Raw genomic sequence first — 26,794 nt, forward strand, 5'->3', positions numbered from 1 at the left:
TGTAGTTCATTTTATGGCTGTATACTACTCTATTGTGAACTGTAACTATGATTGATCTATTCTTTGGCCATTGGGTATACGGATTGTTCATAATTTTTTTTTTGTTATTATGAACAGTGCTGAACCTGTCTTCTGGTATAGAATTATTAGTTTCTTTAGTGCTGTTCATTTCTAATTTCTCTTTTTATAAATATTAATAATTGATATTATTAATGATAATAAAGTTCTTAGTATTTGTGTAGCTCCTTTGGGAAAAAGACAAAGTTCCTTGAGACCTGTGGTCCATCCTGAAAGAACCATCAAGGCTTGCCATTGGAGAAAATGCCAGTTTATTGAGGAACAGCTCTGCATATTTTTAGAGCCGGGGGTGGTTTGACAGTTATGACAGTTTAATGGTTGAAGGGTTTGACAGTTAGCATGGGGTGCTTTCTGATTGGTGGGTAAGGATCATGTGAACCAGCAGGGCTAGTCTGATTGGTGGGTAAGGATCATGTGAGCCAGCAGGGCTAGTCTGATTGGTGGGTAAGCATCATGTGAGCCAGCAGGGCTAGTCTGATTGGTGGGTAAGCATCATGTGAGCCAGCAGGGCTAGTCTGATTGGTGGGTAAGCATCATGTGAGCCAGCAGGGCTAGTCTGATTGGTGGGTAAGCATCATGTGAGCCAGCAGGGCTAGTCTGATTGGTGGATAAGAATTATGTGAGCCAGCAGGGCTCACCATTGGACAGCTCTTCTCAGGGGATGGGGAAATTAGTCTTTGGAGCCGGGGTGACTCCCAACACATTCAGGGGAAGCTCTTCCCAGAAGGACATACCTCTGAGTGGAACTGATAGAACCAGGGATCTGTGAAAGTTGAAATGTATGAGCTGATGACAAATTCTTGTTTTCATAAGTAGCTGCTCAGGCTCATGCTTCAACACTGGTGAGTTGGAGCTTCTTTGGACCCAGGTTCTCTGGATGAGCTGACGTCATCAGATTTCTCCCAGCTTGCTGATTTACTGTGTGTAAAATCACATTTCACAATCACAGTCCTGATTTAAATTTCTTTTTGCCAAGTTTGACAATCAGCATATATAATATCAATTTGTATCAACATGTGGTCTCTGATGAAGCCTTGTACCCTATTTTTCAGTGTGTTTTCTAACTGAATTAAAGCTGGTTTTATTTTTCTTTCCTTATTTTTTTATTTTCTTCATTTGGATCCTGATTTACATGGTTTACATGTTTCTTTTGCATATACCTTCTCATTTTTTTTCAATGTATCTTTCTACCTTTTCTCCATATGTTCTACAAGTTTCCATGTTTTGATAAGTCTTTATATTTTTACAAACATTCATGTTTCTTTCATATGTACTTAAAACATTTTGTAATTTTTTTCCTTCACCTTTTTAAGGTAGCTTTTAGGAATCCTAGGTTCTTAATCTCAATGTAGTTAAATTGATGAATCTTTTGATGTGTGATGAGGAATTTTTACTTCTTGTATAAATAAACCCTTCTTACCTTAAGATGTTATGTAACTATCGTTTCTGTGATGTTCTCCTTCTCTGTTTCCAGCTCCTGATCTTGAAGTTTTTTTTTTTTTTCTTTCCTCATTGAACTTATTAGACTGTTAATAGAATACCTAGGAGCTGTGGGCATATTTCTATAGATTCTAGATGCTAGTTTTTGATTTGTCTGTCAGTTGGTTGTGTCTATGGACTCCAGGAAAACTGTCAGTACTGTACTAACCAGAGTGTGGCATTTTCCCCCCTGGCAGATGACTGTGACGATCCTCTCGTGTCTGCCTTGCCTCAGGTGGCCTTCAGCAGTTCTTCTGAGCTCTCCAGCAGTCATGGTCCTGGATTTGCAAGGCTAAATCGAAGAGATGGTAAGCCTGCCCCTTTCCTCCATATAATTTTCCATTTTCTTTTCATCAGATCATCCTAAGTGATCGTTGTAAAAAGAAGTGAAATTTTAAATAAGACAGTGGTGAAAGCTCATGAGATGTACATGACATCTAGCTTCCATTCCAGATTGGCAAACCGTCATGTACATCCTACTTGGAACATCTGGCATCATCATTTCCACATTCCAGAGAATTTAGCGCCTTTAATCTGGCAAGTTGATTATATATCTTATGAAATAAAATGTCCCACAACAATATGCAATCACTTTGGATTACAGTAGTGATTAAAACTCTATTCGCTTTCCATTTTCAGTTTAACAAAGAAGTTTGCAAGAAGTAATTTTAAAAGATCGTTGTTTAAAAATAATAATCCCTTGGTTGATTTAATTCTCAATGTGGTTGACATGATTTTCTGAGCTGTTGAGGAATAGGAACTTCATAAGGCTTTCATGCTCCTCTAGGAATACTTAGTTCATATTGTTTACTATATCTTAGGTAGGTTGGGTTTGATGGCTTGAATATGTTTAAAGCAAAGGGAAGATAATTAAATGCCACTTGCTGTGGAAATGAGAAAGAATTTCAAAACACTGTGTACTTAGAGACAGAGCATCATTGTGATCACTTTTCATAAGGTACTCGGGTAAAAATCATCTGCATAGAAGTTGGAGGGAAAGAGGCTTGGCGATACCAATATGGAAAACATTTTTAACAATCATAAAGAATAGACACCGACATCATGTATTATCAAAACCATGCTTCACTCATGAAATATCCCTTTCTCTCTTGCTCTTATCAGTTAGTCACTGGGTTAGGCAGATTTTTTGTTGCTGTGACCAGGAAGAATTTTTTTCCAAAGCTTTTCTATGTGTGTGTGTGTGTGTGTGTGTGTGTGTGTGTGTGCGCGCACACACACACACACATACACATGCAATGTGAGCACTGCATGCATTAACGTTTAATGTGCAATTTACAGAAGCAATTTTTATTGAGGGATCATAGTTGAAAGCTGGTTTCGTGAGTATGTTAGTCAACTTTTGGTTGCTGTGGCCAAAATATCTCACAAGAACAACTCAGAGGAGAAAAAGTTTACTTTAGCTCACGGTTTCAGAGGTTCAGTCCATGGTCAGCCGACTCTATAGCCCTGGGCCCAACGTGGGGCAGAATGTCAGGGTGGAAGGGTGGAGAGAAGAGAAGCTATTCTGTTCATAGCATCCAGGAAGCAAAGAGAGAGAGGAGCCAGGGAAAATTACAGTTCCTAAGGGCATGCCCCCCAGGTCCTACGTCTTCCAGCCACACCCAGTCTGCCTACAGGCCTCCCAGTATTCCATTCAAATTATGAACCTGTCAAGTGGATGAATCTACTACTTAGGTTATAGTTCTCACAGTCTGATCATTTTACCTCTGAACATTCCTTCACTGTCTCACACATGAACTTTCGAGGGGACACGTAATATCCAAACCATAACACCATTCCTTTTAAGTTTACTCCTTGATGTTATTATTTGTGCTATTGTTTAATATTTGAGCACCTTGAACTTTGGACATAACAAATAGATTTTGTGTGGGTCTGTGATTTGCCATCTGGAGATATCTATGTCCGTCTGTCTATCTAGATCTACCTATCATACATATATAGATATCTCTCTATATATGCAGATATATAGATATCATATAAAGTTCTAATTACAATATAGATATTCATACAATACCTTAACATGATCTTAAGATCAAGTTTATTTAAATTTTTTTCTCATATTATTTGAGATAGCCACTTATGTGTGCTTCTGAGCATAAAGATATCAATGCAGGGTTAAAAATTGAGATCTTGGGCTGGGGCTGCAGCTCAGTGGCAGAATGTTTGCGTAGCATGTGCCAGGAACTGGGTTTGATCCTAAACAAATAAAATAAAAGCATTCTGTCTGTACCTAACTACAACAACAACAACAACAACAAAAAGTTAAAAAAAGCAGAGATCTTTGTAGGAAGAAAAGAAGGAAATTTGGAGGCACTTGAATGTGTTTGTGTAAATGTTTTGTCGGTTCCTTTTAAGTGCCTTATGATGAGAATCCCTGGTCACTGGGGACAGTCTCTTTCCATTTGCTGCTTGCAGCCCCTGACTGGCCAGACACCCTGTGGAGGGCCATTTTGGATCCTGCAGCCATGCGCCCCCCTCCCCCACAGGCTTACTATCCTCACAACATGCTTCTGAGAATCAGGTGTCCATCCTGTGCTCCTTTCTAAAGTAGAGTTTGACATTTACCACCTCTTCCTTTGAGTCATAAGAGCTTCCACAGAATGTGTCCCACTGAGAAAAAGATAAAATTTAATTTATCTATGTATCTTTATTTCATTTGTTGAGGTCCAATAAATCACAAAAATATATTTTATTAATTGGATCCAATCATTTTTTTTATTAATTTATATACTCATCAGGAATCTCCATCAGTGGGACTCATTTTCATTCTTAATTTGTTTCTATGGCTCTTGCTGAAACACAATATCAAACTTCATGAATCTCATTTGCATGTTAATGAAACTGAAAAACAAAACAGGATCATTTTAATTATCTTTTGCTGGTTGTCAACCTACTTGATTACATTTTTCCTTTTTATTTAGTTTTTCTTTTTTTCCCCCTATTAATTACATGAAGTGTTCATAAAGGAATGTCAGATTTTGAGTGATTTATTAAAGCCTATCTATTCCTTCTAGTATCGAAACATTCCTAATAGTATTTAAATTAGACTGGAAAGGGTGTCTACCCAACTCCGCAGGTCATGGATGAATAAATGAAATCAGCAAATACAGGTCCCAGTATCCCAGCTACGTAGAGTGACTCTTTTTTCCTGAGGGATCAGGAAATTTGGCAAAGAATGGCCAGTCAGGAAATGAGAAACAACCCATTTATTTTCTAGCTGTGGATCTGTGCCACCATGGGTTACCCTGAGAAAATGACTCAGGTTCCGGTAATGATGGAAGGGGAATAGGAGAGGATCCTCTTAGACATTATGATTCCATTTCTGTCAGTGGGGAGGAAGTAAAACTTACCTAAAAAAATATAATGATATAATTTTTCCACATGAGTGCTATTGTGGGTTCAATTGTGTCCTCTAAAGGATACATTGAAGTCCTAAACCTGATACCCTTTAAAAGTGATTGCTTCTGGACATTTGGTCTTATGAGATATGATCAAGTTAAGATGAGGTTGTGTTGGACTAGGATGGTTCCTAAGACCAATGATTGGCATCTTTATAGGGAGAATGAAATTTGAAGATACAAAGACAAAGAGAAAAAGGTATGTGAAGATGTCAGTGGAAATTATAGCCATGCAGCTACAAACCAAAACATATCAAGGATGACCAGCTGCCACCAGGAGCTAGAAAGAGGCCAGAAAGAATTTGCCTCTAAAGCCCATAGAGGGAGGACGGCCCTGCTGACCAGCACCTGGGTTTCAACATCTTTTGCCTTCAGAACTGTGCACAGAGTCCATCTCTGTTCTAAGCTGCCTCGTTCCTGATACTTTGTTATGGCTGCCCTAGGAAATAGAAGTACCACTGAATAAACAACATCTTTTTTTTCACTACATGATGCTCCAGAGGACAGTTAAACTTAAATCATTTTCAAAAACAAATGATGTACTTCCTTTGCCCTGGGAAAATGCATATCAATTTGAACTTGAAAGATTTCATAGCTCAGAGGAGTATAATCCAAAATCATCTGTAAACAACACAAACAAAAAACAATCACTGCTAATACTCGAGAAATAATGGAATCAAATCTCTCTCTGTGTTTATGTAACAGTTCTTCCTAATCCAAGGCTTTGCTTTCTGAAGTTTCACTGAGCCATGATAAGTGTGTTAGCTTTTTGTCACTGTGACAAAATACCTGAGAAAAACTTAAAAAAAGAGAAAGATTTATTTTGGCTCATGGTTCTAGTCCATGGTCACCTGGCTGTGTTACTTTGGGCCTTCGCAAAGCAGAACATCATGACAGGGAGTATGTGTTGGAACACAGCTGCTCACCACATGGCTGCCAGAGAGCAGAGAGAGAGGAAAGGGGCCGGGACAGGATATAGCCCCCAAGGGCATGGCCCCAAGGACCTAGTCCCTTTAGGTAGGTTCCACAGCCTACAGATTCCATTACCTTCCAATAGTCTATTTAGTTATGACTCCATCAAGAGATTAATCCATTGATAAAGTTAGAACCTCCAAGATCCTGTCACTTCCCAAAGCCCCACCTCTGCATTGGAGAACATGAGAGAGCCTTTGAGGGAAATTCCAGATCGCAACCATGACAAAGAAAATATTAAGTGAAAAATTCCAGAAGTAAATGATTCATAAGTTTTAAATCGCGTGCTATTCTGAGTAGTATGATGAGATCTCACATCATCCTGCTCAGTCCTACCTGGGACGTGAATCATCCCTTTGTCTGGTGTATCCCACACTGTATATAGCACCTGCTTGTTAGTCATATTGTCACTCTCTTGCCAGTCAGATTGGTTGTCGTGCACTGTTGTGTTCAGGCAACCCTTATGCTACCTCACAGAGCCTGTGTTAGTCACATCATGTCATCTTATCACATAGGCATAGTATCATCCCACATCATCACAAAAGGAAGAAGGGTGAGTACTATATAATAAGGTATTTTTGAGACAGAAAAAATATAAGGCGATCACATTCATGAAACTTTTATTATAGTACATTGCTATAATTATTTTATGTTATTGCTAGTTTTTGTTGCTAATCTCTTTCTATGCCAATTTATAAATTAAACTTTGTCACAAAGCACAGGTATATAGAGTTTAAAACAGTGTAGGTAGGGTTTGGTGCTCTCGGTAGCTTCAGGCATCCATAGGATAGGTAGGGACTACCATATAATTCTCAATTGTTGGAGTTACAGTGTTTGAATTATAGTGAGCAACTCAAAGCTAAGCATTCTTTCACATTTACTATTATCAATTAGAGTTCAAACAGCTACCAGTGTACCATTTGATAGTCCATGTGTGTTCTTAGGACAGAATGTTAAGAAGCCACATTTTGTAGAAATGTTCTACTGTTCCTTATGTTATAAAATAATCTAAATGAAATGATTTTCTTGTACTTGGGAACCTTGGAAATAGGTCACTATGAACTGATAGAGTATTTCCTATTGCTAAAAAATGAAATATTCACCAGTATTTTCCTTTTATCTATTTTTTAACCACAAGTGAGTCCTTCTGCTTAAAGTACTTATTAAGCTCTGTTTCCCTCATACTACAGAATTTGCTGTTAAAATCAAGTATCTCTCCTAAGATAAATTAGCTCACTTGGTTAATTGACAGAGATACTGCCCATTCTTGGATAGACCTCTAAAAGGAGTTATTATGACTTTGTTTTTTTTGTATAATTGTCTGGTGATTCCTTCATCCTTAAATCATCATGCTTGGTTGTATACAACTATTATGCTTAGATGAAGATCCCAAAGTAAATTTCCAAAGTATGTGCTAAGCATATTGGCACTTAGGAGATCAGAGACAGAAAGAATAGGTGCTAACTTTTGTGGCAAATGATTTCTGTTGTTCAATATATCACAGAAAATGCTTTATATTATTTTATTCTAAAAACAATAGTATTAACATATTTAATAATGATTTTACTCAGGTTTTTTTCAGTATTGTAGTAAGTAATTTGCAACCGAAATACCTGACAGGAACAATTCTAGAGGAGGAAAAGTTTATTTGACATTCACGGTTTCAGAAGTCTCAGTCCATAGACAACCGACTCCATTGCTCTGGGCCCAAGGTGTGGCAGCACATCATGGCAGAAGAATGGTGGAGGATCTGGACATGGCACCAAGAAGTGGAGGCGGGGAGAGAGAGAAGAGAGAGAAGAGAGAGAAGAGAAACTCACCAGGAAAAATATATATACTCCAAAACCATGCCCCAATGACCTACCTCCTCCAGCCACACCCTATCTGCCTATAGTTACCACCAATTAATCCCTGTCAGGGGATTAATGCACTGATTAGGTCAACTCTCACAACTCAGTCATTTCACCTCTGAACTTTCCTACATTGTCTCTCACACATGAGCTTTTGTGGGATGCCTCCTATCTAAACCATAACAATAACCAATACTTTTTTATGAGAAAAAGAATAAATAATAACTTTGTATAGGATTTAAAAGTCTCAAGTGGGGTTAAGGGGAGTCTTGGCACAAGTTGGTGTGGGTCTAGAATGTGCCTGAGAGGTCCCTGGGACCAGAGATGCTGCCAGTGAACTTCACCAGTCAGGTTTGCTGCACTGGGGTGGCCTGTGCTTGGACAGTTTGTTGGGGGAACAAAGATGTCTGCAGTTTATTTGCTTCTATACTGACTGTTTCCCCATCATGCCCAGAATCTGATGTGCTGAGAAAGCCCTTGGCAGTAAATAGCTACTGGAATCACAAGGATCCCATGCCTTCCTGCTGGCCAATGCTATCGCACATGACTTCTTAATGGCTGGGCCTAATTTTCTGTTTCATGCCCTAATTTATGGTATGGATGGCCCTCCTTTAAGTCCACAGGTATACAGCTCTTAACAACGATACAGGAACATCTAAAGCCAACAAAGTCCCTGAATAATTAGGCCCCCAAGTCACCTTCAAGCTTCCTGCACACACTTGAACTTCAGCTCCTCCACACTGCTTATCTCTTTTGGGCTTTTTTCTGTAGATAACAAAAGTTTAGGTGAAGAACAACTATTTTAGTATTAGACCTATCTGGGAACAAGCCACTATACTTATGCTCAAATCACTATTACCTCTTACTTAAGGATGGGCAAGAAATTTTATTTTTTTTAAAGTTTTTTATTTGTTCTTTTTACTTCTACATGACACTAGAGTGTATCTTGACATATCATACATACATGGAGTATAACTTCCCTTATAACTTTTAATTTTGTGGTTGTACATGATGTAAAGTTCCACAGTACATGTATTGATATATGAACATAAGAAAGTTATGTCCAGTTCATTTACTGTCTTTCCCATTCCCATCCCCTTTCTTCTCCAGCTCCCCTGTTTAATCCAGTGAACCTCTACTCCTTCCTCCCTGCACCTATTGTGTGTTAGCATCTGCATATCATAGGGAAGGATAGGCATGATATTTTAGAATCTTTACTTAAATTTCTTATTGGAAAAACAGGGTTAATAGTGCAATGGTATTAATGAGATGGCATTGGTTTTTTTGAACATTATGGCGGTGCTATGGTGTGGCCACGTGAATTTTAAAAATAAAGTCATAAGTAAATGTTAACCAGCTTCAAGGTGTATCCCGTTAATTAACTCCATTTTTGCAAATCTCTCATGATCAAACACATACATTGATGTATACAAAGGTAATTCCAAGGAATTCAGGTCTCCATACAAGTCTTTGAGGAAAAGCCAACTAAACACTGATTTATCATAAAGTGAAGCAGAGTCAAAGAATTATAGTTAGATTCTATGTGTTCATTACTAGATTGAAATAAAGATTAAACATTCTCATCTATGTTGAGTCAAAATTGTTGAACTAGAATAATCTGATAGTCTAATTTAAAAAATATATTTTTTACCCATCAAAATCGGCTTCTGAATTAAAAAAATCTTACTAAGAGATTACTATTTTGACAAAAGTTTGGAAAAATGAAGTTCCAGATCAATTTTATGGTCAGTGGTGTGTCACTTGTGTTTATAGATTATATTTTGTATACTGGCCTTGAGAAGGTGAAATGAAAATGAGGGGAGATTTATGTCTTTTATTTCTCTATATTCCTACATCCTCTATTCATTAAAGCAGAGGAGAGTTGGCTGCCAGTTCTAAGATTAATATAGAATCACTTCTATTTTTGTATTGACTCATTTGATTTAGAACTAGGGATGACCGTCCAGCTGACCATGTGTTTCCTCTTTATTTCAGATGTTCTGTCTTCTGTGTCCCCTTTCTTAAGGACAAGCTCCACCTTCATCTCTTTTTTCTTGTCATCTTGGTGTCTCTTGCCTTATCCCTTATTGTCCTTGTCTGCTCTGTGGCACACTTTTTCCAGCTCTAAATCAATGTGATGTCATCTGAGTGAATGTGTCAAGTCACCCATCCTAAGTCATTCATGGTGATAAAAACTGCTGGTTTGCAAATCAAGGAAACTAGGTTTTAATACCAAACTGTGGGAGGCCTTGGGGAAATGACATTGCCTTTCTTTCTTTTTTCCTTTCCTATAAAATTTTGAGGTTGAATTTGAGTATCTCTGAATTCTAAGATAATGTGCTCTTTTAAAATGCAATATTCTATAGGCAGTGTATCTATCTTTTCTTTCTCACTCATCTCACTGTGGAAATCTTCAAGACATGAGAGAGAAATTGGTGGCCATTCAGTAAGAAAGTAAGGGAAGTTTCTAAAAGCAGATTATTTTTCCAGGTCCCTTCATGGTAGGAGGATGTTCCTGGCCTAGGAAATGTATTCAACTTTCATAAGATAAAAGAATTCAGTGATAAATATGATCCTCCTAAAACTGATAAAATGCTTTGAACTTGGTCAAGTGAAATATACTCATGAAACTAAAAGCTATCATTAACACATAACTTAAATTCTTTTAGTATATATCTAATATTTTACCAAGGGGTAAATTTGACATATAGGTGCAATGAATCAACAGAGTTAAGTAATCAAGTGGTTCCCCACCACTTGACTGGTGAACTCATGGACTGGGTTTTCCCAGAACAACTGGAGACAATGAGGGGGTGTGCTGAGAGCCATTAGCCAAGTAGGTATGACTGGCAGAGGTGAAAGTGATTTGGTAGGACATAGCTTCCAGAAGAAGATAGCAGTGGAGGAAGGAGGGAAAGGAAGGAGAAGAAGCCAGAAAATTTCAGGCAAAGTCCCAGGAATAGCCTTATCCCTCAGGAAACTGTAGATAATAAGTTTTACCTAAGACTTTGTCCCACCTCAAGGCATCTGGTATTATGAATGATTAGTTTAGAAAAGTTAATGTAAGCTCAGCCTTCCATAATAAAATACCATAGACTGGTTGGTTAAACAATAGGTATTTCCCCTCCATGATTTTTTAGGCTGGGAAATTTAAGATCAAAGTGGCAGCAGATTTGGCATCTGACGAAGGCCTTCTTCCTTACTTCCTGATGGCCGCCTTCTTGGTTCGTATTCACATGGCCTTTCCTGGGTACATGTGCATGGAGAGAGTGCTAGCTCTGTTTGCTGCCTCTCAAAAGAACACTAACACCACCATGAGTGTCCCAACTCAGGACCTCAAAAAACCCAGTCACGTCCCAAAGACTCCAACTCCAAATACCATCAGAATTCCAACATTGAATTCTGTGGGCATCCAAGCATCCAGCCCATATTACTCAAATGCATTTCTAGAAACTAGTAAACCAATCAGAAAGTAATAACTGCATGTAGTGTCTGAGAGAAACCAAGACAGCCTTCATGAGCAGAGATCCTGTGTAGAAAGGAAGTACCATGTAGTGGGACTGACATTTTCTATACCAAATACCAGAACTTCAAAATATATACAGAAAAATGAACATAAATAATAGCATAACTAGATATTGTAAATAGAAATGCAAAATAGTAGGTTCATTGTTAAGGGCCTTCTCTGTATCTCAATCATTAAATAGCCAAGAAAAAAGATCGGTGGAAATATAGAAGAGTTCAATGGCAAAATTAATGAATTTGACAAAATGGGTAAATATATAACTTATAAAATGTCTGGAGTATCTTCAACAACTGCTGAATACACATCAGTATTAAATGTACCTAGAATAATTACCGTTTATGCTGAACCATAAAAAGGGTTGTAGCAAATCTCAAAGGATTGAAATCATATGGAGTAAGTGCCCTGCTACAGTAGAATTAAGGTAGAAATCATTAATTAAAAAATTCTTAAAATCCAAAAAGGTATGGAATTTAATTAACATACTCCTCAACAGGAAATCTCAATGGAAATCAGAAAACATTTTATCTCAATTATAGCAAAATAATATAAATCAAAATAGTGAGGTGCAGCTTAGACAAAAACCAAGTCTTAATTTCAAACAATCCGAGACAAAGAGGCTAAATATTCAAGTAGCCATCTTAAGAAATCAGAGAAAAAAAAAAAACGCAAAAGATTTAACCAAAAGAAATAAAGAGGGAAAAAGTTTTGAATTAATGAAACAGAAAACATATAATTAATAAAACCAAAGTATTATAAAAGAGGATATTTTAACAAACTTCCTAAGAATTGTGAAAATCTAAGTGAATTCAAAGAATTATTTGAGAAACACAGCCTACAAAGTTGTACTCAAGAAATAAAAAATGAATGTCCCTGTGTTTCTAAAAGATAATTAAAACGTTTCAACAAAGAAAACTCGAGGCTAACATGGCTTCAAATGGGAATTCTTCCAAATGCATTTCAGGAGGATGTGACTCTAATCTCACACATTCTCTCTCGGAGAAGAACAACAACAACAAGTCAAAAGACACCTCACTCATTCTGTGAGGCCAGCATAACCTTGAGACCAAACTCTGTCAAGGACAAACAAGAAAGGAAAATTAAAAGCCACTCTCTCTCATGAATATAAATGCAAAATACTCCCAACAAAATATTAGCATACATGTGTGAAGGGACTTAGACTCAGCTCAGAATGAGAATGTCCCTGTGGGCTGGAATGTACATGTGCTCTGAAAGCTTGGTGGGTTGTATTACCAAAGAAACAGTGAGAGCGGGGACTTTGGCTTTCTGTCTGATATCATTGTGTGTCTATGGGGAGCATCCTTCCCAGCAAATGGAGGGCACATGGAACACAAGGATGGGGCAAGCTAGCAGTAACAAACCAAAAACAAAACTAAACCCAAAAACCATTGTGTTTCCTTATTCACTCATATCATGTTAAAGATGTGCTGTTGTGTATCAGACTCTTCTAGTGAGACAGTTACAGCTCTCAGCCCCACCTCTTTCTCCAGCCAATGTTGCAATGGCCAAGTGCAATCTCCAGTAGGTGTCTTACCTTGGGATGGAGCACTTCCCTGTGGTTTGCTGGCCCCTGGCTTTTCTGATGCTGAAACAATGGTCTACCTCTGGGGATCCACTGGGCTCATAAATTCTGGTGGTGAAGGATGAAGATATCGCCTGCCTGTGAGACTGCTACCAATGAGGATGAGGAGAGATGGGCGAAGGCTCCCCGTTTTTCCTTAGGATGGAAAGGTGAGAAGCGCTTCATGGGGCTATTCTCAAGTGCTGGTGAGATTGCTCACCAGGAGCCTGGAGCTTGATCTGAGTCAAGAGCACAGCTTTGTTTGGGCCTTTCCCCTTGCTCCATCCCCTCCATGCCTGCCCCTGGGATCACTTCTTCCTTGTAGAAACTTTGCCTCCAGCTCACACTTCCAATGCACACTGGGACTTTCTTCCGAATAGTAGATGGTGAGAAGAGCTTCCCAGTGGAGAAACCTGGCAGTTGCCAGCTCATCCAGGTGATCAATGTGAAGATCATCAGTGTTAAAGCTCTGTGGACAGTATGTACCCTGGATTGGATGTGATGAAAATCCCATTTTACCTTGGTGGTCTTCCTCTTAAAAGCCTATGTGAAAAATGACCCACATCCCTGAAGTGAAGAGCATCCCACCTGCTCTGTCATCCTTAGAGCTGTCAAGGTTATCAAGAGACAAGAAGTCTGAAAGCTGTCATAACCGAGATGAGCCTAAGCAGACCGGGTGACAAACACGATTACCTTAATGGGATCCTAGAGCAGCAAAAAGGCATTTTGGTTAAAAACTAAGGACATTCAAATAAAGCATAGATTTATTTGTATTTTATTTGCATTCAAATAAAGGTACAAAAGTGTATCAATGTTGATTCATTAGTTGTGACAAATATATTCTAAGACTTTAATTATAGAGGATTCTGGTGTGGGGCATACCAGAACTCTGTAATAGTCTTGCAAATATTCTGTAATTCTAAGACTATTTTGTGTGTGTGTGTGTGTGTGTGTGTGTGTGTGTGTGTGTGGTGCTGGGGATTGAATCCATGGCCTTGTGCAGGCAAGGCAAGCACTCTACCAACTGAGCTATATTCCTAGCCCTCTTAAACTATTTTAAAATAAAAAAAATATTTAAAATGTACACTCACACTTTGGCATTATCAACATGGAGTGTAAAGTGGACTTGGACAACATACTAGGAAAATGAGTGCATATGGCAAAAACCCATTTAAGGGGATGGGAATGAAAAATGCAATGTAAAATTTAAAATGGACTAGAGACCTCCTTTTTTGTCTCTGATTATCCTGGTGAGTTGGATTTTTGAAAGTATGATGTCATTGGTAGAATTGTTTGCTTTGGCAACAGTAACATATTTGTTTATGACTTTGTTATTTATATATTTTATTTTTAACTACAGATCTCTGAAGGGTGACCTGCATATGTCATTTCATGAGAAAAGGCATAGAAAAATCACATGATTTTATGAGGACTTCCCTTTGTTCCTCCTCCAGCAGGACTTTAAATCAAAGATTTTCTCCCTCAGCGGGAATTTGGTTATTGGCCTTAATGTCTAGTAATCTATCTAGAAAGCTAGCTTTAAACCAAATTAAAGTGAGTTGAAGATTTTTTAGTTATTTTCTGCCATATTCTTATTTAATCTCTTTTAAAAAGGTATCATGTAATTAATATTAACAATCGAAAATAAAAAGGAGAATGTCCTTGGCTTTATAAGATTGTTTCTACAACTGGAATATAAAACACAACCAACTTTAATAGACTATATAGAAACATATGGGTGTATTAAGATGAAAACACAATAAGGTCAGAGATTCCATACCCAAAAGAGAATGCCTAGATTCCCAAAGTCCCATCATTGACTTTGGCTTTGTGCATTGGTCGTTTGCCAGAGTCTCAGAAGAAGGCCTGGGCAGATACTTCTCACATCTGTGCCCTGGGAGAACGCGTCTAACAGTCTCATTTCTTGTATTTTTCATGGTCTGCTGGAATTTTCCAGTTGCCTGTGAGACCTGTCTGGAAAACACACACATACACAGAGAACTTATCAACTTAAGGAAAATTCATCACCTCCAACCAGCTTCTTTTTGTAATTATTTTTCCTTTTCTGTTCCTGGTGGCTTTCTCAATCATCATGGCTTAAAACTCTTACAAATCACCTTTTATTTCTCCCTTGATCCTTTCTCCTGGGAAAGATGACAAATTCTGTGTATCTGTGGCTAACAGTTTCTCTCTTTCATACTCCTGTTTCCATTCATATTAGCCTAACATAGTTCTGTGATTTCCAATCAAGATGACATTAGTAGACCCTTAACTGGTCATGTAGTTCGGGGCTTTCTTCAATACAAATAGATTTTAAAGCCCAGTGGTAACTTGTGTGCCTGCTTAAGACTTTGACTCCACCTATATTGCCTATATGGGCCTTTTTGAAAGTGCTTTTCAGAATCTTGCTAATGTTCTGCAGTGGTTGGTAGTTTAAAGGAAAAAGGAATAAAAAACTAAAAAGCTTTCAAAACTTAAGCTGCAAGATAGTTTACTACCATTTATAAACAGTATAGTTTCTCTTACTAACACATCCCTGCCTAATTTGCACACTATTCCTTATTATTTATTAGATTTGCTCTGTACCTGTTAGTACTGTATAACATTCATTCTATGATTAGTACAATTACATAAAGAGCTCATTGATGCAGAAAAGCATAAATGAAATAAAAATGGAAGGAGTAAAATTCAGAACAGTGGCATAAATATAAGAAATGACCATAATTCTAGAGCAGATAAAAACTAAAATATATGAGATGCAATATGAGAATATTTTCATGTGATGATTTTGCACTACCATTTAAATAAGGAAAGTACTGGATATATCTGTAAAGATTATACTTTCTTAGATGAATGATTCACCCTTAAACTTTTAAAAAATTGAGTTGAAATTAATATACCACAAATAACCATATACCAATAAAGTGTACAATTTAATGGCATTTAGTCTAATCACCGTGTTGAAAAATCAATACAATTATTAGATTCCAAAATGCATTTAAAATATTTTTAATTGATTTTTTTTGTTGTGATCTACCATTTTTATTCCATTCTTGTTTGTTTTCTCTGTGTTCCAAAAGCATTCTTTCCCCTTTCTGTTTTCTCTGGGAATTACAATTAATCTCTTGAACTTATAATGATCTAATTTCAATTAACCTTCCTTTCTTCATTGTTACACACTACACCATTATCCAGTGCTCTCTCTTCTTTTATGGATGGCTTTTATATATTTTTATGCATATGAGACCTAAAAATAGATTTATAAGTATTTTTTATGTATTTATCTTTCAAATCAGGTAAGGAATAATCAGGAGTTACAATCCCCAAATACAATAATTCTTACCAGCATTCTTTATATTTCCACGTGACTTTGCAATTCCTGTCTAGTGTTCTTTCTTTCCCACATGCAAGACTCCATTTTTTACTGGACAGATCTGTTAGTGACAAAGCCCCTCAGATTTCCTTGGGAATGTCATCATTTCTTCTTCATTAGAAAAGCAGAGTTTGGCCAACAATAGAATTCTTGGTTGAATTCTGTTCCTTTTCATAATTGTCATCTCTTCACTACTATTCTCCATTCCTTGAGACATGAGTCCCTATTTTTGTTTAACTCTTTGTTTCCTTTAGCTCTCTGAACATTTTTAAGAGTTGACTTACAGTCCTTTCTAGTAGTCCCATGCCGTTGCCTCCTCAGGGACAGTTTCTGTTTTTTCCTGTGGATGGGCTGCACTTTCTTCTTTATGTGCATTGTAATTTTTTTTGGTTGAAAGCTAGACATTTTGAATATTATAATCTTGTAGCTCTAGAAATGAGATGATTCTTTCCCCTACAAAGAGTTTGCTTTTGTTGTTTGGGTTGTAGCTGCTTGTTTTGGGGGTGGCTGTTTATTACTTTTTAAAAGACTGTTCTTTGTCAAGTATAGTCTCTAAGGCCCACATTCTTTCAGCTTATGACCAGTTCATATATTGACAGAGATTTCCTTAAATATCTGGGGAAATATAACAAAACCAAACCAAACCAAATCCTCTCTCAGCCTTTGTCCGCTGGCTCTGGGATGAGGACTCCTCAGCCAGGCTCTATGAAACACTCTTATCTGTCACTCTCTGCTCCCAGACAATCCTCCAAATTGTGTTCACTCTTAATCCCCCAAATTATGTCTCCTGAAAGAATAGAATAGACCTGCCAAAGCTTTCAACTCTTTTTCATTAAACGACTTGTGGTACAATTGAATTTTTTTCTGGATAAAGCACAAAATAGTATCTTTAATGTAAATGTTATGAATTTTTTTTCCATAACAGAGAAGAATAAAACTACATATCCATCAAAATTGCCCTCTTATAGCAAAAACACCTCTCATTGTTAATGTTATGCTTGGGGAAAAAAGTAGAATATGTATGCTGTTTGCAAAATTTTTGTATCAAAAGACACTGTCAACAACCATCATTTTTAGTGGCTCTATACATGGAGGAGTAAATATTATAAGTAAACATTAGAAGACTTCTGCTTTAGTCAGGGTAAGAACTACTTTGCTTTCTGAGTTTCACTCCTGCTCCTGCCTACATGAGAGCAAAACACACAACTCTGCATCCTGGGTGGCCTTGACGACCTGTACTTTGCAGAAGACACTTGCTTATATGCTGGGCCTCTGGTTCGCCATGTTGTTGATTGGAAAGTCTGTGGACCTGGATGGAACCAGTGCTTGGGGGACACCAGCGGCTTCATTCACAGAAGTCAGTCCCTCGAGTGTCTCTATGGCACAGCCTTGTCAGACTGAGCCCCAGGGAGCATGGCGTTGGGTGAGTTCTTTTCATTATATTGTACAAAGAGTAGTGGTTTCTGCTTTTTGGTATGAAAGCTGTGGTTGACGTTGGAGAAGGTGAACACAAGAAATTCCTATGATGAAGGATGAGATAAACTCATTTTTAATGACAATAATAATTCCCTTTGAGGCTATTTCTACATGTGGGATGGTGTGGGGAGTGGAAATGGACCCCATCTCCCTGCTTGCCCTTTTTCTTTTCCTGGCTCAGACAAGCATGAGTCATCCAGAGCTGAAGGGATCCCTGCGCAGCTTGGGAACAAGATTGAGTTGAAACCCTTAACGTCTAAAACATAAAAGACTTGAAAAGGTATGAGGCTGAAGGAGTTCCTTGTCTCCCTCTTCTATTGAGAGGAAGATAGAAGAGTCTGGAATGGCAGGAGGAGGGTTAGACATGAGCAAGTGAATAGGAGGAACCATTTGTCCTGAAACCCTGTCCTCAAACTAAGTTCATCATAGGCGGTTTTGTGTAGGTATCTGGATGTGAGTGATGTGCTCAGAGTGGGTTCTTAAAGTGGAAGACTACCTGCCCCAAGAGGAGTCACAAAATCATTCTGTTGCTAAAATGTACAGTGTCCTGTGGGAATAACCCACATCAGCCCCAGATGGCTTTTGAGGAGATCCAAGAGCTACTGTGGCACCAAGAGTAAATGTAGGTGGTGGTAGCCTGGAGCAGAGGTTGTGGGCAAGGTCTCGTACCTAGGGTGGACATGAGACACTGGGAAACCCCAATGGGGCATATCCTCTCCCACCTGCAACAAATCCACACAGGGCTTGATCATTGGGATCATTTCCAGTTCAGGTACCACATGGAGAAGTGGGACCCCATCCACTCTCCTCCCAGTAACTCTAGGGTTGATGGGAATGGAGATAAATCCCTGGGGGCATTTTGAAGTTGAAGGTGAAAGAAATATGATCCTTAATTGACCGAGTAAATCCATGAACTGGACTGAGTTCCTCTGAAACGATTAGATTGATTTTTCCACGTGAGACAGAATAAGAAGAGATAGAAAATGAGATTGTTAGAAAAAATGCACTTTTCACACTTGAGGCTGTAACAGAGAATTTCATAACTGCAATATGATTTTAGATGCTTTGCATAAGTAGCTTATCTCAGAGATATGGTCAGTCACCTGCTGGCTTATGAGAGCCTGCTGTGAGGATTTCCTCCCAACTCAGCTGTGCCAAGTTGGTAGCTTGAAATCTGCATGGAAGGAGCATTTACACCACAGGAATTGACAAATGCTGCAAAGCAGGACTTCCCTCCCCAACAGAACAAGTTATTAAGCACTTACCAGCATACCACTGACCTGAATTTATCACTCATGAGCCAAAATATAAAGATGCTGGGGAAAATATATTAAGATTTCTTCTAAAAATTGGACAGTGATGTGAAGATCTGAAGAGTAAGACCTCTTCCCAGTATTTGATCGTTTAGTGCTTCAAAAATACTATAAATATGTCATTGTGTGACAATGTGATATGATAAAACACATCTAAGCTCTTTAGCATAGATTAAATAACTTGTTTTCAGACTATACCCAGCAAGTAGGTGTTGTAAGAATTTATATCCCAAGGGGAAATATTCAGCCCTCCGGCTTTTGGGTGGACATGCTGCTTTATTTAATGTTTGTTTGTTTTTATGCTTAAAAGAGGACAGTTCTCCATCCAATATATCTCTTTTATCAAAGTATCCAGAAATCTCTGTGAGAGAACAGAATCTTCTGTCTTTCTCAGTGACCTATAAATACGAATGGAAAACTTTTCATTTTGTACATATCAAGGGTGAGGAGAGACACCAACTTGTTTTGGAAGCCACCCATATTGAGTAGACTGTCTACCATCGAGTTGGCAATGGCTTGGTAAGAGGTTGTGGATTCTCTCTTCTTGTGAAATCATACATAATAATCACAAATATTATTATCTTAAAACATCATGTATTCTATACTTTTAAACTTGTGATGGTCTTTCTTTTTTATTAGTTTACCTACAATGGTGGCCCATAAGTTTCTTGGATATTAGAAGTTTGAGAGTTGGGCATTCTTAGTTTTGGATGAAAGACTTTCTACAATCTGGCTCCACTTTCCTCTTTTGCTTACTGATCACTGACTTCTGCCTTCCTATTCTACTCCCCTCTGTCCAATCCCTGCCGTTCTGAGAAATGTGCCTCCCGTGGGTTTGCCCTTCCGCCACTTCTCGGCATGGAAGGCCCTAGTCCTTCATTTTGACCTCTCAGAATCCCACCCTAGAACCTCAGTGAAATGTGTCTGCTCCCCTGATCACTCAGCCAGTGGGCTCTCCAGATCCTAACTTCTCGGTGCTTAATCCCTTTCAGTTCCATGGATCACCTGCTGATGTGCCACCTTATTCTTCCATGGAGGATAAACCCCCTCCAGGTGGAAGTCACATCATGTGTGAGGAAGAGCAGGCTCTGAAGTTCACACTGTGTTCGTGGCTTGCTGGGTTTTACCAGAGCTCTGTGACTGTTCATGAGTGACTTTATATCCCTTGGCCCTAGTGTCTTCATGGCTGAAGTGTGAAACATAATAGTCTTCATCACATAGGCCCACTGCAAGAATTCAATGAGTTGGGACACAAAGCACTTAGTCTGTTGTAGAATACATAAAATGATTTTGGTGTATAGTCAGCAAATCCAGAATCATGTCTAGAATTTCTTTTGATTATGTGTGTACTGGTGGATTTTGATCACCTTTTGGGTTGGGTTTTAGAATGTGGTGTTGGTGACTAGAATAGTGCTGATAACTCCTTGGATACAGTGTTTTTTTGTTCTGTTTGACACCAAAGGGTGTGTTCTAGTTCTGAAAACCATAATCAGTCTGTGTGACTAGGAAGATAAATTCAATATCCTGTGCCGTGATGGGTGGCATTTGGGATCTTAAAAAGGTGGTCTTGTATAGCTTTCTTATATCTTGTGTTGCACAGAGTTTACTGAAATTTCATCATTAATTTTTCAAGAATTAGAAATGCTCCAAACATCATAGCCATTCCACCTATTCTATATATAACATCTGATTCCTGTTTCCTTTGCATTTTTTAAAGGCATGAGGGTAGTTTGTAAATAGTGCTTGCATTATTCAAAAATATAAACTTTAGCCACTTTGTAATCTATGCACAGCCCACGTTAATTTAAATTTTAAGATATTTAATTATGTTAAGACACTTCATCGCATCAATATTCAGGAGATATTCATTTATTCATTGGGATTCAAAACACATTTCAGACACTCCAGAAAAAGATTGATGAGAATTAATCAAATACTTCTTAGAAAAGAAATGACAAAAAGTGGTTTTAAGATCCTTTGAAATGTTGGCTTTGCTCCTTTCAAAGCTCTGTGGCTTTACTTTGTTATAGAGAGGCAAAGCCCTTGGAGCCCTTTGACCTTCTGAGTTCAACTCCGAATCTGTCTAATTTATTTCAATCACTCCAAGTTTGGCCCTATTAGAACAATTAGAGTTCAACTAAAGACAAGCCTCACTTTTATGTTTGCCAAAGTTTAAGTAAAGTTGGATTCAAGCAGGACAATGGTATTCAAATGTGGGATTTGACTTTTATTCATTTAGCAAGCATCAGTAAACCCGATTCTTTCATATTGCAACGTTTTTCTATGTAACAATTTAGATGATGGGAGAGATGGTATTTGGGCTGCAGTTGAGAGGTGGAGAAAGGAACGTGTGTAATTCAAATGAAATTATACAGAATGGGAATAGGTTTCATAGGAAAATGCACGGAGGCTCTGAGGTCAGGTTTGAGGTTGGGTCAAATGCTGTGTCAAAAAGGGTGCTTTGGTGACCAGGACCTAATGTGCTTTCACCAAACAGCCCAGCTGACAGTGGTGAGACTGGATTGGTTATTTAAGAGGCACACATTAAAGAGGTCTAGATCATCAGGCAGGTCATCAAGCAGAACCTCAATTTCCTGTCTTCTTCAAAGCCTGTACATTTACCACAGTCCCTGCTTCCTTCAATACCACCCAAAGAGTAAGTAGTCCCTCTGTTCCAAAGTGGACCACTGCAACATGGATTTCCCATTGCTTCAATTTTCACATTTTTCAGACTTCCCTTTTGCTGACTTCTTACTCTGAGCACCGCCATTTAGAAAGTTTTCCAAACTCCCACCTATGCCTCAGCCTTCTCTCTTCCAACGTCAAATGTCACAGAGCCCTGAGTCCTCCCTATTCCACCTTGCTCAGCGTTCTCAAGGGCTTCCTTGTCTTCCTTGTTCCAGTGCACATTTCGGGGGAGCCTCCTGTGTGCCCAAGCCTATCTGAGCGTGCACACACCAGGAAAGCCGAGACTTCCTCCTGTCTCATTCACTCTCGTGGTGTTTGCGCACTAGAATCCAAGGATCAGATTGCTGATTCTGATTAATACAATAACCCCCACAGTATTCTCTCTGTTTGCTAACATTTGACAAAGGAGACTTTCTTCACTGCCAGTTGGCAAGGTGCTCATTTCTTAGAATCCTCGAGTGGTTCTAATTTTCCTTCCTTTGGTGTTGGGTATATCCTTTATGGCCCTTAAGATCAGCTTCTGTGGACCATGCTAACCCCAGTCTCCCCTTCAAGCTAATTCCTGTGACTTTATACTCCAACTATTTTAGACATTTTCGAGTCCCCAGGCATGCTGCGGTTGCTCTCATTTCCAGAGTTTGTCTCTCCTCTATCTTTGGAAAGCTTGTTATTCTCTCTTCTCCTTTTAAGTAATTCCTGTTAGAGATTTCAGTGTAGATGACAGCTCTTTCTGGAAGTCTTCTCAAAATCATCAGTGTGGGTCACATGCCTCTTTTGCTAATTTGCAACCTTACACCTGTCAACTCACCTACCACAAAACCACTTTTCTTGGGTGAATATGGTGTCTTCTCGTTTGAGATGCTGTCTTTTGCTAGTTTATACAACCAGTGACTAGCCAATAAATAATGTGTTTTATTTTTGTTCCCCAACTGGGTGTTTGAGATAATAAAGGCTAAAACTAAGTCAGGGATAAATAAAAAGAAAGAGCTACACTGAGAATCACTTTGACTAGATTCTGCAACTTCTCTACAACATTATTAGATAATAGTTAGAAATGACTTTAAGATTTTTAGTCTGCATGAATGGAAGTTTGGAATTATGTGGCCATCTGGTTTTGACAGGAGGTAAAGTGTCCATTTTTGGAATGTGGAGTTTGAGATATCTATAGAGGAAGTATTCTGTATTTGAAGCATGGATTTCAAAAGAAAATCAGCTAGAAAAAAAAGATTTTGGCCTCATCATCCAAAAACCATTATGGTAGCTGTATTCATGAGGAACGTGGTTCACTGAGAACGTGAAGGTAAGAGGAGAGTCATGCTCGCTTCATAGCCAAAGTAAGGAAAGGGAGTTCTATGAAGGATGTTGAAAAGAGCTGGTCAGGAGAACTAGGAAGAGAGCCAAGATGCAGCAGTGTTAGACAAAGCTAAAGAAGGAGGGGGCTGCCCTAAGTGACAGCAGTTTTGTTATGACATCTGTCATGATGGATTTCTCGTGGGTCACTGATTGACCTAGATGGATGTTCTAAAGTTACTGATGTCAGCAAAGCAAAAGCAAAGAGCTATTATTGTTCTTTAGCTTTGAAAGCACCATCGCTTAAGAATCATGTAAATCATGAATTTCTTATTGAAACTCTCCTTGTAGATCATCTGAAAATTCCCCTTAAATGCAACACCCTTATTGTCATATTGTTTCTCCCATTTTTTTTTATGAAGAGCATAAAAATGCTAGGAAGATTGCATCAGGACTTGCATGTAATTTTGCAAAAATGATAGATTAAAAATTTCACAAGGGCAATTATACAACACAATATTCTTCTATTCAGTTATGTATCTGTTGAAGGAAAAATTGGTGCCATTAAATGAAAATATAAAGTTCTTGACATTTATGGTTAACTATTGAGCTTAGCTGACTCAAAATACTACACTCCTATTTCCTAAAGCTACAAATTGCAAATTTCTGAAATTGAAAAAGCAAAGTTCTGGACTCTAAAGGTACATTCCAAACAACAAACTGACCTTTATTTATTATTATTTTTTTAATTCTTGAGTCGCTGTGGGTTACAAATTTTCAGAAGACAGATATAATAAAAGTAATAACAACTGCAGTAGAATAATGCATGCTAGTAATTGATTCTCCATTTTGCTTATCAAAAGTATTTGCTTTCTGCAGTTATGGTAGCTCTCATCATGAACATGCATTACCTGCTTCTGCCAGAATACTGTTTTCTTTCTCTCTTTTCTTTCAGTTGCCACATTCTCCTCCATGGTCACAGTGTGTCTGGGAAAACACAGGGGGTGTGGATGAGATTCATAGTATTGCCTGAAGCAGTTTGAAATTGGCTAGGCAGAAGCACAACCTATTTTTTTTTTTTTTTGGTCCATCTTTTCTGATCCAGAAAATGTTTGCATTAAGTCTCATTCCCAGCTGGAAGTGCTACTTTATTATGACTCAATGGATCAATATACACTAGGAATCATGAACTATGATAGGTGGCCTGACAATCATGTGAAAGGCCTCATTGGTTTGAGTGGAAATGAGATTGTTTTGTGAGAATTTATTTTTATCAAAAAGGACAATTTAGAACTTTCCATTGTGCACTACAAATAGAAAGAAGATGGAGATAAACAGAGCAAAATGATGTGTTTCTTCATCTTTTGCTTTGCTGTCTCATCTTTCACATCCTGAAAAACTTGATGATACTCCTACAAACCACTGGCTAAGCTCCATCTTGGCAAAACCAGGGAAATATTTGCCTCCTTTTTCTGCTACAGTTATTAGATTAGAATTAGAAAATTAGGGTTATTAGGCATGTAGCTTGAGAAGATATTTATTTTTTCAGCTTAGTAGATACAAAAACAAGCCCAACTACAAGTTTATAATCATAGGTAAAAGTCAGATTAGTAAATAAAGGAAAAGTGCCTGCTTTGGAAAAATAATCCAGTAATGGTTACATTTGCCTCTATTAGTAAATGCCCTTCACTGTGTCAGCATGATAGATCTAAAAATCAACTATGTTGAAACTTGATTTGTTTTATCTAACAAGGTAAAGAAATGACTTTAAACACATGTAATAATTAAAAATACTGAAGTGTGGTAAATTCCTGGCAAAATTCATAGTAACAAAATAATTTTGACATAAACTTTGAAATATCAAATTTTTCTGTGTGTTTTTTATATAAATTCATAACCCTTGTTTATCATAGACCAGTAGCCAGATGGAGCTGGCTGGAGTGCACGGATGTTAGAGGAAGCAATTCATTGTGTATCAAAGAGGTCTGCAATCAAAAGCATTTCTGAATTGAATGTGTGCTCAGGAGGATATGTTACCTTCTGGCTTCAAACTATAATTTCTATTTGCATATCATTCCATCAGGCTACTGTAGAACATTATTTATATTAAAGTCAATAAATTATATCTAAATAGATTACGTATTTGTATATATATGCTTATTTGTGTAGTTTGAACCACAAATTATTTTGATACTCAATAGATGATGAGTGATTCTGCTCTATAGTATGAATGGGACCGTATCAATGTTATACATACAATAAAGCGCATTTTGAATTGGATAGATGCATCCATTCTGGTTGACTGCCTATATATATGCATTTGCAAATAGTGTTATTCTTGACAATTTACATATAGTTTTATAAGATCATAACTTACGGAATGCATAATTGATAGCTCTTAAAATGTTAGGCACCCAAGAAAAAATGCTCATATGGTTACTATGAGTATTTCACAGTACTACCACACTACAGTAACTCTTAAAATATGATATATTGGTTGGTATGATTTTCTCTGGCCAGTTCCACACCCCTGAGTCTGAGGTTAGGTCAATAGCTGGAGTATAATATGAAGAATCCTATTTGCGATTTAGTGCAGAGACTACATATCAGAGCCGCTCAAAGCCCTCTGCCTCTGCTGGCTAAAATAGCCTATTTTGCTCATGTCAGTCCCTTTAAGGACAAGCTCAGATTTTCTGACCTTTCTTCTACTCCTTTTCAAAATGGCAGTGGTATATAAGGAATTCAGATGATGCCAAGGCATGATTGGGTGGGGGCTCCCCTGGCATATGTTGGTTGTGTTGGTGAGTACCGCGGAATCACAGGTTGGATTCTCAAGCCCCTGATCATTGGTTTCTGCTGAGTCTGGGTGGATAGGTTCCAATGGGTGTTTGTTGATGTGCCTGGCCAAGCTTAGTGGCACATGGATCTTTGGTCTGTTATCTTAGTAAAGGCCCACTTTCTGCTGAATGAGCCCTATGGTACTTCTTGTTGCTCTTCAGTTTTCTTTTTGGCTAATGGAGCAGATGCATAGGAACCTTCCCTGTTTCTACTGCCATGAAGAATCCCTCTGACCAGCTCTGAGCCAGACCCTGCAAGGCAATACTCTTCAGCTGCTTCTCTTAGACTGTGATTGTAGAATGGTTGGGTTGCTGGAGAATATGACTTACTAGGAAGAAAAAGGAAAAAAAAAAAAAACCCCACATTGTTCTACAAAACCCAAATAATGATCTCCCATCAAAGAAAATTTGCATGCGTATCACAATAGGGGTCGAGAGTACCACAATGGAGGAGGGAGACTGAGCTCATTCCTTTGAAACCAGCCCATGGAAGCACTGGACTGAGCTAGTGGAAATGTACTAGAGGACACTCAGGGGGAAGTTGGCCAAGGAATTAGGCCATCTGTTTGCTAATTGGAGCTTAGGGCAGTTGGGCTTCTACCCTTCCACAGACCAGAGGACGGGGCCCATCTTTCTTGATGATTGCATTTCAAGGGAGTGTCTCCCAGGTCCTGGAGAAGGACATTCCTAGACTTTAAGACTGCACAAAGATTTACACCTCAAGAGGCAGAGAAAGAATTTATAATCACAAGTTTCATAAAGTAAATGCTGTGAGAAAAGAGAAGCCAAGAGCTTACAGCTAGGGAGAAGCTTGTCTAAACTTTAGCCAAGCTGAGAGGAACATTAAGGCTGTCTGGGTCATATACATCACCAGTAATTTTTCCCATTGCCTGTGAAATAAAAATGACTGCATT

At 38.2% G+C, this 26,794-nt stretch overlaps 1 protein-coding gene across 6 annotated transcripts in view; it reads left to right on the plus strand.

Moving 5' to 3' along the window:
* The window catches only part of Cntnap4 (contactin associated protein family member 4), a 237,004-nt gene that overhangs the window by 33,710 nt on the left and 176,500 nt on the right, over positions 1–26,794 (plus strand). For all 6 annotated transcript variants that reach the window (XM_076837934.2, XM_076837938.2, XM_076837940.2 and 3 more), the window contains exon 2: positions 1,755–1,865. In XM_076837934.2, coding sequence (XP_076694049.2) covers positions 1,755–1,865 — 111 coding nt within the window. The remainder of the gene's footprint in view (positions 1–1,754; positions 1,866–26,794) is intronic.

This window comes from Callospermophilus lateralis, chromosome 18 (genome assembly GCF_048772815.1).
Source record: "Callospermophilus lateralis isolate mCalLat2 chromosome 18, mCalLat2.hap1, whole genome shotgun sequence".
Taxonomy (NCBI): Eukaryota; Metazoa; Chordata; class Mammalia; order Rodentia; family Sciuridae; genus Callospermophilus; species Callospermophilus lateralis.